The sequence below is a fragment of the Bufo bufo genome, chromosome 7 (genome assembly GCF_905171765.1).
Source record: "Bufo bufo chromosome 7, aBufBuf1.1, whole genome shotgun sequence".
NCBI lineage: Eukaryota > Metazoa > Chordata > Amphibia > Anura > Bufonidae > Bufo > Bufo bufo.
Window position 1 is genome coordinate 18,186,038 of NC_053395.1, and position 12,421 is coordinate 18,198,458.

General features: G+C 45.5%; 1 protein-coding gene across 1 annotated transcript; it reads left to right on the top strand.

Moving 5' to 3' along the window:
- The first annotated feature begins 10,162 nt into the window (after positions 1 to 10,162).
- Positions 10,163 to 11,809, top strand: LOC121008711 (E3 ubiquitin-protein ligase Midline-1-like). The gene has a single exon (XM_040441405.1). The coding sequence runs from the start codon at positions 10,163 to 10,165 to the stop codon at positions 11,807 to 11,809; it is 1,647 nt and encodes a 548-aa protein (XP_040297339.1).
- Positions 11,810 to 12,421: the final 612 nt, after the last annotated feature.

Below are 12,421 nucleotides of genomic sequence, written 5' to 3' on the forward strand. Positions count from 1 at the left end.
TTGCTGAGCTCTTTGCTAAGCTGCGGTAACACCAGGCAGTGCGGGGGGCGGCGCTCACTCACTGACGTCACGCGCCTGCGCCGCCTAGTGGGAGGAGCAGGCGCGTGACGTCAGTGTCAGTGAGTGAGCGCCGCCCCCCGCACTGCCTGCTATTACCGGAGCTAAGACAAAGTAAGAGATATCCAAATAATCCAAGTAAAGAGCTCAGCAATGAGCAATGATTAAAGTTAAAGTAGTTACTGATTAGTTTATAAATATACTGCTGTGAGCGTCGTGGCCCTGTATATTCTAACCCCCAGGCAAGCGTCCCTGTCACCATGGGAACGCCTGGGGGTTAGAATATACCATCGGATTTGAGTTTTTACGATCTCACTGAGCTCGTAAAACTCAGATCCGATGGTATATTCTAACCCCCAGGCAAGCGTCCCCGTCACCATGGGAACGCCTGGGGGTTAGAATATACCATCGGATCTTCTGAGTTACTCAGCCAAACAAGCACCGGCTCTGCTTGGCCCCGGGCCAGCTCGGGGCCCCAACCAGCTCGGGGCCCCAAGCAATTGCTTGTTTTGCCTGTCCGTTAGCGACGGGCCTGGTTGTGAGTGGGGGGATCACTGTGGCAGGTAGTGATGAGCAGCAGGGGTCATATTCGAATTTGTGATATTTCTCAAATATTTTGTACAATATTCATCATATAATTCGCAAATTCGTATATTCGTTATATATTCTACATTCTTTTTTTTACGCGAAAATCGGCAAGGTAATGATCGCGTAATATGCAAATATTAGGCGCTTAATACAGGCGTGGGTCAAAAACTAATATATAGCACTATAGAATATAGTGCTATATATTCGTTATATTGAATATTCGTCATTTTTTCCATCTGAACACACGATTCCTCACTGCTTCTTGCTTGTGGGCCAATGAGTCATTGGCCCACAAGCAACTTAAGCAGGGAGGAATCATAATGACTTCAGATGGGAAAAAAAATGACAAATATTCTAAAAAAGAAATATATAGCCCTATATTCAATATTGTGCTATATATTCGTTTTTTAGAATATTCGTCATTTTTTTTCCACCTGAAGTCATTATGATTCCTCCCTGCTTCTTGCTAATGACGTCATTGGCCCACAAGCAAGAAGGAATCATGTGTTCCGATGAAAAAATGACGAATATTTGAGATAACGAATATAATAGCACTATATTCTAAATATTCGCGAATTCTCGAAGTGCCGATATTCAGGATTAAAACTCGTTATTCGAATATTCACGCTCAACACTAGTGGCAGGCTGTGAAGGATGGCCGGCTCTGAAGACAGTGGCACCCAGTATGAAGAGAGTGAAGAGACTGCGAGCAACTGAGCTCCATTACTTTAGACAGCAGGGATGAGGAGTTCTTGGGGTTCCCTGAGGAGTAGAGAACTACTGTACTTAAAGGGGTGATCCAAGTTCTGTGACGCCCCCCCCCCATATGCCCAGGCCCCTCACACTGGTTATACTTACGTTGCTCCCTGACCCCCGCGTCACTTCTCATACTGGCACGTCTGCCGCCCGGATGAAATCAAACCTCTTGTCCCCGCCGCGCCCTGCTATTGGCTGCCCCCCTTCCGTCTGCAGAGCTGTACGAGCGCTTGTTTTTAGCCGGACGGACTGTAGTTTTTATTGGTCAGAGACCTCAGCGGTCCTCGGGGGCGTCACCTTCTCGGCGCTGTCCAACTGCAGCCACGAGCTGGTAAATCCCGCGAGAACAGGCCGTGTAAGCGAGGGTTATTATTGCTATTTTTATTTTTTCATTTTCTGAGGCATAAAAATATACTAAGCCCCATATAATACCAATAAAAGGTAAATGGAATAAGAGGCCCCTGTTCACCTGTGGGTTTTGTGTCCGGTCTCAATTTGCGTACGAGAAAAATTTGCACCAACGCTGACAGCTTCCCGCGGTTATCGGTGTTATACACTGCGGTATTGTCACGTGACCGGCGGCCATGTACAATAAGACATCTGTGTGGCACATATCTTCCTAGGTAAGCCCCTCTCCTGACAGACAGTACACTGGACTACTGCTGAGGTGATCCTCAGGCTCCTCCTCAGATTTACACCGCCATTGTGACTGAGGTAATAATGACTCTGTGACAGATAATGGCCACAGATGACAACCATGACAGGGCACGGCCGCCATCTTACCTGGTTCTCGTCTTCTTGAGGTAACTGTTAGGCCACGGTTAATAATGGCGCCAAATCAGTTCCAGGGCACCCTAGCCTGCTTACTGGACGGCTTCACTCAGCGGCCGACTTGATTGGCTGATTCGTTTCGCTCTTGCTTCTGATTGGCTGTGAGAGTCTCCGGGCTGCTCTTCCACGGCGGGCTCGGCGCAGTAGCGGGTGTATAACGGTGTCCGCGGGCCGGGCTCGGGCCTGGGTGGGTGACGGAACGGCATTCCCTGGTTACTGCCTACCGGAACGTATAAGAGCTAAACACGTGATTATCAGTTACGTTCTGCCGTGTACGAGCGGCCATTAGTATTAATAATCTAGTGAGGTAATACTGCGCTGCCCTGTCCCCTCCTCCATATCTGTCTCATCTCTCTCTCTTATTAGCTATATCTCTTTATTTATCTATTCTATATATCTGTCACATACTGATCTAAATCTATGTATCTATTATCTGTCCATCTATTTATCCCATATCTATCAATCTCATATCCATCTATCTGTCACCTCTTGATATCTCCCATGCTGCGCCCTGTGGCTTCATGCTGCTTCTCCCCGCCAGTGTCCGGATACCCAGTCGGTGTCCATCCTTTTTCCTAGACCAGGTCAGACTGTTCTCCGTGTGTCACATGTCTAATTAAAAGGATAGATCATCAGCATCTGATCGGCGGGGGACCGATGCCGATCCGCTGTTGCAGTAGCGCCGCGGCCTTCTCGCTGTTTTCCGCAAGCCCAGTGACGTCACGACTAGTATCAATGGCCTGGGCGGGACTAAGATCCATTCAAATGAACAGAGCTTAGCCCCGCCTAGACCAGTGATACCAGTCGTGACGTCACTGGGCCTGAGGGAAGAAGAGAAGGCCTCGGCGCTCCTGGGGCGCCACTGCCTTTTCAAACAGCTGATCGGTAGGGCGGACCCCCGCCGATCAGATGCTGATGACCTACCCAGAGGATAGATCATCAGTAAGGGCTCTTTCACACTTGCGTTATTGTCTTCCGGCATAGAGTTCCGTCGTCAGGGCTCTATGCCGGAAGAATACTGATCAGGATTATCCTAATGCATTCTGAATGGAGAGTAATCCGTTCAGGATGCATCAGGATGTCTTCAGTTCCGGTACGGAACGTTTTTTGGCCGGAGAAAATACCGCAGCATGCTGCGCTTTTTGCTCCGGCCAAAAATCCTGAAGACTTGCCGCAAGGCCGGATCCGGGATCAATGCCCATTGAAAGGCATTGATCCGGATCCGGCCTTAAGCTAAACGTCGTTTCGGCGCATTGCCGGACCCGACGTTTAGCTTTTTCTGAATAGTTACCATGGCTACCGGGACGCTAAAGTCCTGACAGCCATGGTAAGTGTAGCGGGGAGCAGCATACTTACCGTCCGTGCGGCTCCCCGGGCGCTCCAGAGTGACGTCAGGGCGCCCCAAGCGCATGGATCACGTGATCACATGGATCACGTCATCCATGCGCATGGGGCGCTCTGACGTCATTCTGGAGCGCCCGGGGAGCCGCACGGACGGTAAGTATACCGCTCCCCGCTCCTACTATGGCAACCAGGACTTTAATAGCGTCCTGGGTGCCATAGTAACACTGAAAGCATTTGGAAGACGGTTCCGTCTTCAAATGCTTTCAGTATACTTGCGTTGTTACGGATCCGGCAGGCACCTCCGGCAACGGAAGTGCATGCCGGATCCCAACAACGCAAGTGTGAAAGAGGCCTTAGGCTACTTTCACACTAGCGTTTTTCTTTTCCGGCATAGAGTTCCATCACAGGGGCTCTATACCGGAAAAGAACTGATCAGGTATATCCCCATGCATTCTGAATGGAGAGCAATCCGTTCAGGACGTCTTCAGTTCAGTCGTTTTGACTGATCAGGCAAAAGAGAAAACCGTAGCATCATTTTTGTGTATAAAATAAATGATATTTTGCATCGCCATATACTAAAGTCCATAACTTTTTTATTTTTTCACCAACGTAGCTGTTTGGGGGCTTCTTTTATTGCGTGATGGGCTGTAGTTTTTATTGGTATCATTTTGGGGTACATACGTCTTTTTTGATCACTTGTTATTTATTTTTTTGTGGATGTGAGGTGACAAAAACAGCAATTCTGTCATCTTTTTCTACATAATTTTTTACGGCCTTCACCGCGCAGGATTAGTAATACGATACTTTTATAAATCAGTCGTTACGGACGCGGCAATACCAATTATGTGTATTTTTTTTTAATTTATTTACGGGTAATTTTTTTTAATGACATAAATGAACAGATATGAGAAAAGACAAATTAAATTTTTTCACTTTTTATTTTTTTATTTATGAAGACCCATCTGGATCTTGAACATCCAGTGGGCCTGATGGCTATACAGTGCATTGCAATAGTCATCTAAGTGCTTATTCACATGACCGTGCCGTGTTTTGTGGTCCGCAAATTGCGGATCCACAAAACACGGAAGCCGCACGTGTGCCTTCTGCAATTTGCGGCCCATTATAGAAATACGCAAAACATAGTTATAAGGGAAAATAATAGCATTCTGAATACAGACTGCATAGTAAACTAGCGCTGGAGGGGTTAAAAAAAATAATTTAACTCACCTTAATCCACTTGCTGGCGCTGCCGGCATCTCGTCTGTCTCCTTCTGTGCTGAACAGGACCTGTGGTGAGCATTCATTCCAGGACCTTTGATGACATCACTCCGGTCATCACATGATCCATCACCATGGTAAAAGATCATGTGACGTACCATGTGATGACCGCAGTGACGTCATCAAAGGTCCTGTAACTGTACTTAATGCTCACCACAGGTCCTATTCAACAAAGGAGACAGAAGCAGATGCCGGGCTACGCGATCAAGTGGATTAAGGTGAGTTAAATGATTTTTTAGTTTTTTCTAACCCCTCCAGCCCTATTGTACTATGCAGTCTGTATTCAGAATGCTATTATTTTCCCTTATAACAATGTTATAAGGGAAAATAATAATGATCGGGTCTCCATCCCGATCGTCTCCTAGCAACCGTGCGTGAAAATCGTACCGCATCCGCACTTGCTTGCAGATGTTTGCGATTTTCACGCAAACCCATTCATTTCTATGGGGCCTGCGTTGCGTGAAAAACGCACAAAGAGGAGCATGCTGCGATTTTCACGCAACGCACAAGTGATGCGTGAAAATCACCGCTCATGTGCACAGCCCCATAGAAATGAATGGGTCCGGGTTCAGTGCGGGTGCAATGCGTTCAACTCATGCATCGCATCCGCGCGGAATACTCGCCCGTGGGAAAGGGGCCTAAGGGGGCTAATAGTAAATAAATAAAATGTAATAAATAAAAAAAAAAATTAAAATATTCTACCCCAGAGTTTTTTTTTGTTTTTGAATTTTTGTTTTGCGCTCCCCGCCTTCCCAGAGCCATAACTTTTTTATTTGTCTGTTCACATAGCTGTATGAGGGCTTGTTTTTTTGCAGGAGAAGTTGTACTTTCCAACGCCACCATTTAATATTGCATATGATGTAGTGGGAAGTGGGAAAAAAATTCCAAATGGGGTGAAATTGCAAAAAAAAAAAAGCAATTCCACCACAGTTTTATGGGTTTTCTATTTACGACGTTCGATGTGCGATAAAACTGACCAGTTACTTTTATTCTACAGGTCAGTACAAATCCTTATATGTATAGTTTTTCTTGCGTTTTGATAGTGATAAAATAATTTTAAAAAAAGTGGGAAAAAAATCAGTTTTATCGCCATATTTTGACCCCTATAACTTTTTTGTAATTATGTGTACGGAGCTGTATGTGGGCACATTTTTTCATTGATACCATTCTGGGTGTGTATGACTTTTTGATCACTTTGTTGAAAATGAAGTGACCAAAAACGGCAAATCAGAGCTTTATTTTGCGTTTTGCTGTGTGGGGAATATATTTTTATACTATGGGTGTTTTCGCACATCACATCAACCATAATGTGTATTATTTTTTTTATTATTTTTTTAGTTCTTTTATTTTGGGAAAAGGGGGGTGATTTGAATTTTTATGTTTATTTTTAGAAACTTTATATTTATAATTTTTTTTTACACTTTTTTATAGTTCCCATAGGCATCTATTACAAGCAATGATTAGTTTGCTATTCTCATAGACTCCAATGCACTAGCATTGGAGTCTATGAGAAAATTGCTAGTTTCCTATGGAGCCCTGTTACAGGCAAGGACTCCATAGGAAATACTATGCAGCAGCCTCGTGTCATTCACAAAGACGGGGGCTGCTGCACACAAGCTCCGGCTCCTCCAATCGCCGCACGGGGGAGCCGGAGCATCACCGTAAGCGCGCGCTTCTGGTGTTTCTTGCGCTCAGATGCCGTGGTCAGGATTGACCACGGCATCTGAGAGGTTAACTGTCCGCGATTGGCATTACTGACGGTTGCGGACATTAGCCGCAGGTGTCTGCTATAAGAAATAGCAGGTCACCAGCAGCTATGACACCCGCTCCACTCAGGAGCGGGCGCCATCTTTAAAGACCCAGCCAGCGCCGTATTAGTACGGCGCTGGTCGGGAAAGGGTTAAATCATCCCTCTCCCAATTTTACATATATAAACAATAAAAATTTAACATATTAGGTATTGCCGTGTCCGTAAATGTCTGAACTACTAAAATATTTTTAAAAAAATGTCCTGTGCCGTGAACGCCATAATTGAAAAAAAATATACGATTCACCATTTTTGTCATCTTGCCCCCCCCCCCCAAAAAAAAATTTGAACAGTGATCAAAAAGTTGTACACACCACAAAAATTTTAATATTAAAAACTACAGTTAGCTACACAGAAAACAAGCCCTCATACAGCTCTGTAGACTGAAATATAAAAAAAAGTTATGGCTGTCACAATATGGTGATGCAAAGAAAATGTAGATTTTTTCTTTTTCAGAGGTTTAAAAAAAAACTTTAAGTAATTAGAATACAAGTCTGGTATTGCCGTAATCGCATTGAGCTGCAGAATAAGGCTCCATTCACACGTCCGCAAAATGGGTCCGCATCCTTTCCGCAATTTTGCGGAATGGGTGCGGACCCATTCATTCTCTATGGGGACGGAATGGATGCGGACAGCACACAGTGTGCTGTCTGCAGCCGCAATTGCGGAGCGCGGCCCCGATCTTTGGGTCCGCAGCTCCGCAAAAAGATAGAGCATGTCCTATTCTTGTCCGCAGCTTGCGGACAAGAATAGGCATTTCAATGGGGGTGCCGGGCTGGTGTGTTGCGGACCCGCAATTTGCGGGTCCGCAACACACCATGGACGTGTGAATGCAGCCTAAAAACGTCATATCATTTCACAACGAACACCGTGATGTCAAAAACCTTGGTGGAATTGTGGTTTGTTTTTACTCCCAGAAAACCCCTTTAACATCCCCTACACAGATTTGGTCTTACATTTTGCCATCACAAAAAAAAAAGCCATAAAATCCACTTTTGTATTTTCCATACCGCAATGGTGTTTTTTTTGTTTTTTTTTACAAAACCAATGTTTGAATAGTGTTTTATTTCTCTTAGGGTACTTTCACACTAGCGTTATTCTTTTCCGGCATTGAGTTCCGTCCTAGCGGCTCTATACCAGAAAAGAACCAGTTTCATCCCTATGCATTCTGAATGGAGAGCGATCCGTTCAGGATGTCTTCAGTTCAGTCACTGAACAGCGTTTTGGACGGAGGAGATACCGCAGCATGCTACGGTATTATCTCCGTCCAAAATTCCGGCAACTGATCCGGAATGCCGGATCCAGCATTAATTTACATTGAAATGTATTAGTGCCTGATGCAGCATTAAAAATACCACAATGCCGGATCCGTCATTCCGCACCCTCTGCGCATTGTGGTATTTTTAATGCCGCATCAGGCACTAATACATTTCAATGTAAATTAATGCTCGATCCGGCAGAGAAGGATCTGTTCTTGCAATGCATTTGTGAGACGCATCCAGATCCATCTACAAATGCTGTGCAAGTGTGAAAGCAGCCTAAGAAAAACAAAAAAACTTTTAAAAAAATGTCTGTCCTGCATCTCCTATTTCTCATAGACTTTTAGCTAATATTTTGGGGCTGGCGTTTTTACAGCAAAAAAAAAAAAAGCCACTAAAACTACAAACCGGATTCCAAAAAAGTTGGGACACTATACAAATCGTGAATAAAAACTGAATGCAATGATGTGGAGGTGCCAACTTCTAATATTTTATTCAGAATAGAACATAAATCACGGAACAAAAGTTTAAACTGAGAAAATGTACAATTTTAAGGGAAAAATATGTTGAATCAGAATTTCATGGTGTCAACAAATCCCCAAAAAGTTGGGACAAGGCCATTTTCACCACTGTGTGGCATCTCCCCTTCTTCTTACAACACTCAACAGACGTCTTTGGACCGAGGAGACCAGTTTCCAAGTTTAGAAATAGGAATGCTCTCCCATTCTTGTCTAATACAGGCCTCTAACTGTTCAATCGTCTTGGGCCTTCTTTGTTGCACCTTCCTCTTTATGATGCGCCAAATGTTCTCTATCGGTGAAAGATCTGGACTGCAGACCGGCCATTTCAGTACCCGGATCCTTCTCCTACGCAGCCATGATGTTGTGATTGATGCAGAATGTGGTCTGGCATTATCTTGTTGAAAAATGCATTGTCTTCCCTGAAAGAGATGACGTCTGGATGGGAGCATATGTTGTTCTAGAACCTGAATCTATTTTTCTGCATTGATGGTGCCTTTCCAGACATGCAAGCTGCCCATGCCACACGCACTCATGCAACCCCATACCATCAGAGATGCAGGCTTCTGAACTGAGCGTTGATAACAACTTGGGTTGTCCTTGTCCTCTTTGGTCCGGATGACATGGCGTCCCAGATTTCCAAAAAGAACTTCGAATCGTGACTCGTCTGACCACAGAACAGTCTTCCATTTTGCCACACTCCATTTTAAATGATCCCTGGCCCAGTGAAAACGCCTGAGCTTGTGGATCTTGCTTAGAAATGGCTTCTTCTTTGCACTGTAGAGTTTCAGCTGGCAACGGCGGATGGCACGGTGGATTGTGTTCACTGACAATAGTTTCTGGAAGTATTCCTGAGCCCATTCTGTGATCTCCTTTACAGTAGCATTCCTGTTTGTGGTGCAGTGTCGTTTAAGGGCCCGGAGATCACGGGCATCCAGTATGGTTTTACGGCCTTGACCCTTACGCACAGAGATTGTTCCAGATTCTCTGAATCTTCGGATGATGTTATGCACAGTTGATGATGATAGATGCAAAGTCTTTGCAATTTTTCGCTGGGTAACACCTTTCTGATATTGCTCCGCTATCTTTCTGTGCAACATTGTGGGAATTGGTGATCCTCTACCCATCTTGGCTTCTGAGAGACACTGCCACTCTGAGAAGCTCTTTTTATACCCAATCATGTTGTCAATTGACCTAATTAGTGTTAATTGGTCTTCCAGCTCTTCGTTATGCTCAAATTTACTTTTTCCAGCCTCTTATTGCTACTTGTCCCAACTTTTTGGGGATTTGTTGACACCGTGAAAATTGGAATCAACGTATTTTTCCTTTAAAATGATACATTTACTCGGATTAAACGTTTGATCTGTCATCTACGTTCTATTACAAATAAAATATTGACATTTGCCATCTCCACATCATTGCATTCCGTTTTTATTCACAATTTGTTTAGTGTCACAACTTTTTTGGAATCCGGTTTGTAAACTAAAATAGGTGAAAAGCGCTGCAAAACACTCAGGTGTTTTCTGATCTATTTTAACTATTTGCACCACGTCTTGATGTCCATGGACAAGCGATCATGTCTAGCTGTAAGCCTCTGTCCTGGATTTAGAGGGGTCACTAAGTAGCATCTAGATGTAAGCAAATGTCGCTGCTCTTTGTGTTGTGACTGAACTGCATTTTATTTTCCTTCAGTCGTCCATCACCCGAGTCCGCTCTCTCCGACAATGGCGTACATGTTCTTAAAGAAGGAGATCATCTGCACCCTCTGCTCCGACATTTACAAAAAGCCTGTGATGCTGCACTGTGGACACAACTTCTGCAGCCGCTGCATTAAGATCCACATCAGTAAGCAGGACTCGCACGTGTTATACCCCTGCCCGGAGTGCAAGAACATATTTAAAACCAAGGCCCCGCTGACCATCAACACAAAGCTGCAGAGCATCGCGCAGAACTGGAGGTCAGTTGAGAATCGCCATAGCCTTGGTGACGTCATGTGTACCTACTGCCTGGATTACCCGAGCCCTGCCGTGAAAGTCTGCCTTCACTGTGAATCTTCTTTGTGTGACAAACACCTGGAGGTCCACAGCAGAAGCCAGGAGCACCCACTGGTGGACATCACAGCTTCCTCGCAGACCATAGTTTGCAGTTTCCATGGCGAAATGCTAAAGTTTTTCTGCACAGATGACAAGTGTCTCATTTGCATGTCGTGCTTCCTAACCGGCAGTCACCAAGGTCACCCGGTGCAGCTGCTGTCGGTCGCCTCCCGTCATAAAAGGGAGGAGCTTCAGAAGCTTGCGGAGCACATGTACACCGAGCTCGACGCCCTAAAGAGAAGAGAAAACCACCTGCAGGAGATCCTGAACGAGAACACAGAAAAGGTGGAAGCTGGGAAAAATGAGGTCCAACAAATATGTTATGCCCTCCTTAACTATCTGGAAGATGTGATGAGAAAAATCACGGCTGAGATTAAACACAAGAAAATGGAAATCTCAAGGGAAATATCACATAAATTGTCTTCTCTGCGGGAGAAGGAAAAGGACTTGTCCAAGAAGATACAAAAGGTTGAGCAAATGTGTAACGAGGACGATCCCGTGCTCGTCCTGCAGGACAAAACCTTTGAAAAGTCCGAGCTGGAGATGAAGCACCAGGGCGGACAGCTCCTCACAAATGCAGATTTCGACCTCCCGCTCATTTCCTTGAAATTAACGAAGAGCCTTATTAACTTTACAAAATTTGCGAAGACCCTTTGGTCCACACATTGTTTCCACCTGAAACACAAAGCCAAAATCCTGCTGAATAACTCCACAGCCAGCGACTACCTCCGGGTGCAACCCGACCGCAAATCTGTTATCTACAACTCGCTTAAAAGCAAAGAGCGGCCAACGCTGGGACAGTTCAGCACCCGTTACATCGTCAGCGCGTCAGGCACACCTCTCAGAAAATGCAAAGTAGAGCCACCAAATCCTGGACAATTCAAAACCAGTCTTGTCCTCAGCGAGTCAGCCTTCTCTTCTGGAAAACACTATTGGCAAGTGTTAAGCTCCAAGAGCGGCGTGAAGAGCATCGGCGTGGCGTATAACTCCATCAAGAAGGACGGCCCAGAAGCGTTTATAGGCTACAACAAGAAGTCGTGGTGCCTGACCTGGAGCCACAGATACATAGAGGTCTGTCACGACTCCAGGTGCTTGCAGATCCCTTCTGTAGGATCCACCATGTGCTCAGTGGGGGTGTATTTGGATTATGATGTCGGGCGGCTCTCCTTCTACAGGATCTCCCCAATTCAGCACCTCTACACCTTCACCAGTAATTTCACCGAGCCTCTCCATGCTGCGTTTTACGTAGTCAACACCTGGCTGAAGATCATATGTTAAAGGATACAGCGGTGGCGATGTATAGGGGAAGATTCAGTTTGGGCCCCCACAGATCACTTAGAAGAGTTGTCCAGGTTTTTATTGTTGCTGGGTTTTTTAATTTGCACCCCAAAATGGAATACCTGTGGGGAAGTTTCTATATACCTTCTCCCCGATGTTCAATTCCGGATCCCTTCCTCCCTCTCTTCACTTGTTTATGGTCTCCGTCAGCGTCTGCCCGGGTGGGGTCACATGCATTGTAGCAACCAATCAGTGACCTCAGCGTTCACATGACCCGGCAGTGATGTGCTGCTTGCTGACACGTTACTGCTGAGGCCAATCATTGGCTGCAGAGGTTGATGGAGAGTGGAAGACCAGTGAAGGGAGGGAGCCGGAGCGGCGGGGAGCAAGTGAGTATGGACTCTACAAGGGGAATAAAAAAGGCCTTTATGAGGCACATTCCAGCATCATTTGCAGTTGGTGGAACCCCCTTATGCACCAGATAGGGGATCACTATCTGATCGGTAGTCAGTCTGACTGCTGGAAGCCCCACTGATCTCAAGAACTGGGTTCCCAGGTCGAGCATGCGCCCCTTGCTCCATTCATTCTCTATGGGACTGCCAGAGGTAGCCA

Bases quoted from the DNA above. Each gene is read 5' to 3' on its own strand.
- LOC121008711 (XM_040441405.1), top strand. From the start codon at position 10,163: ATGGCGTACATGTTCTTAAAGAAGGAGATCATCTGCACCCTCTGCTCC.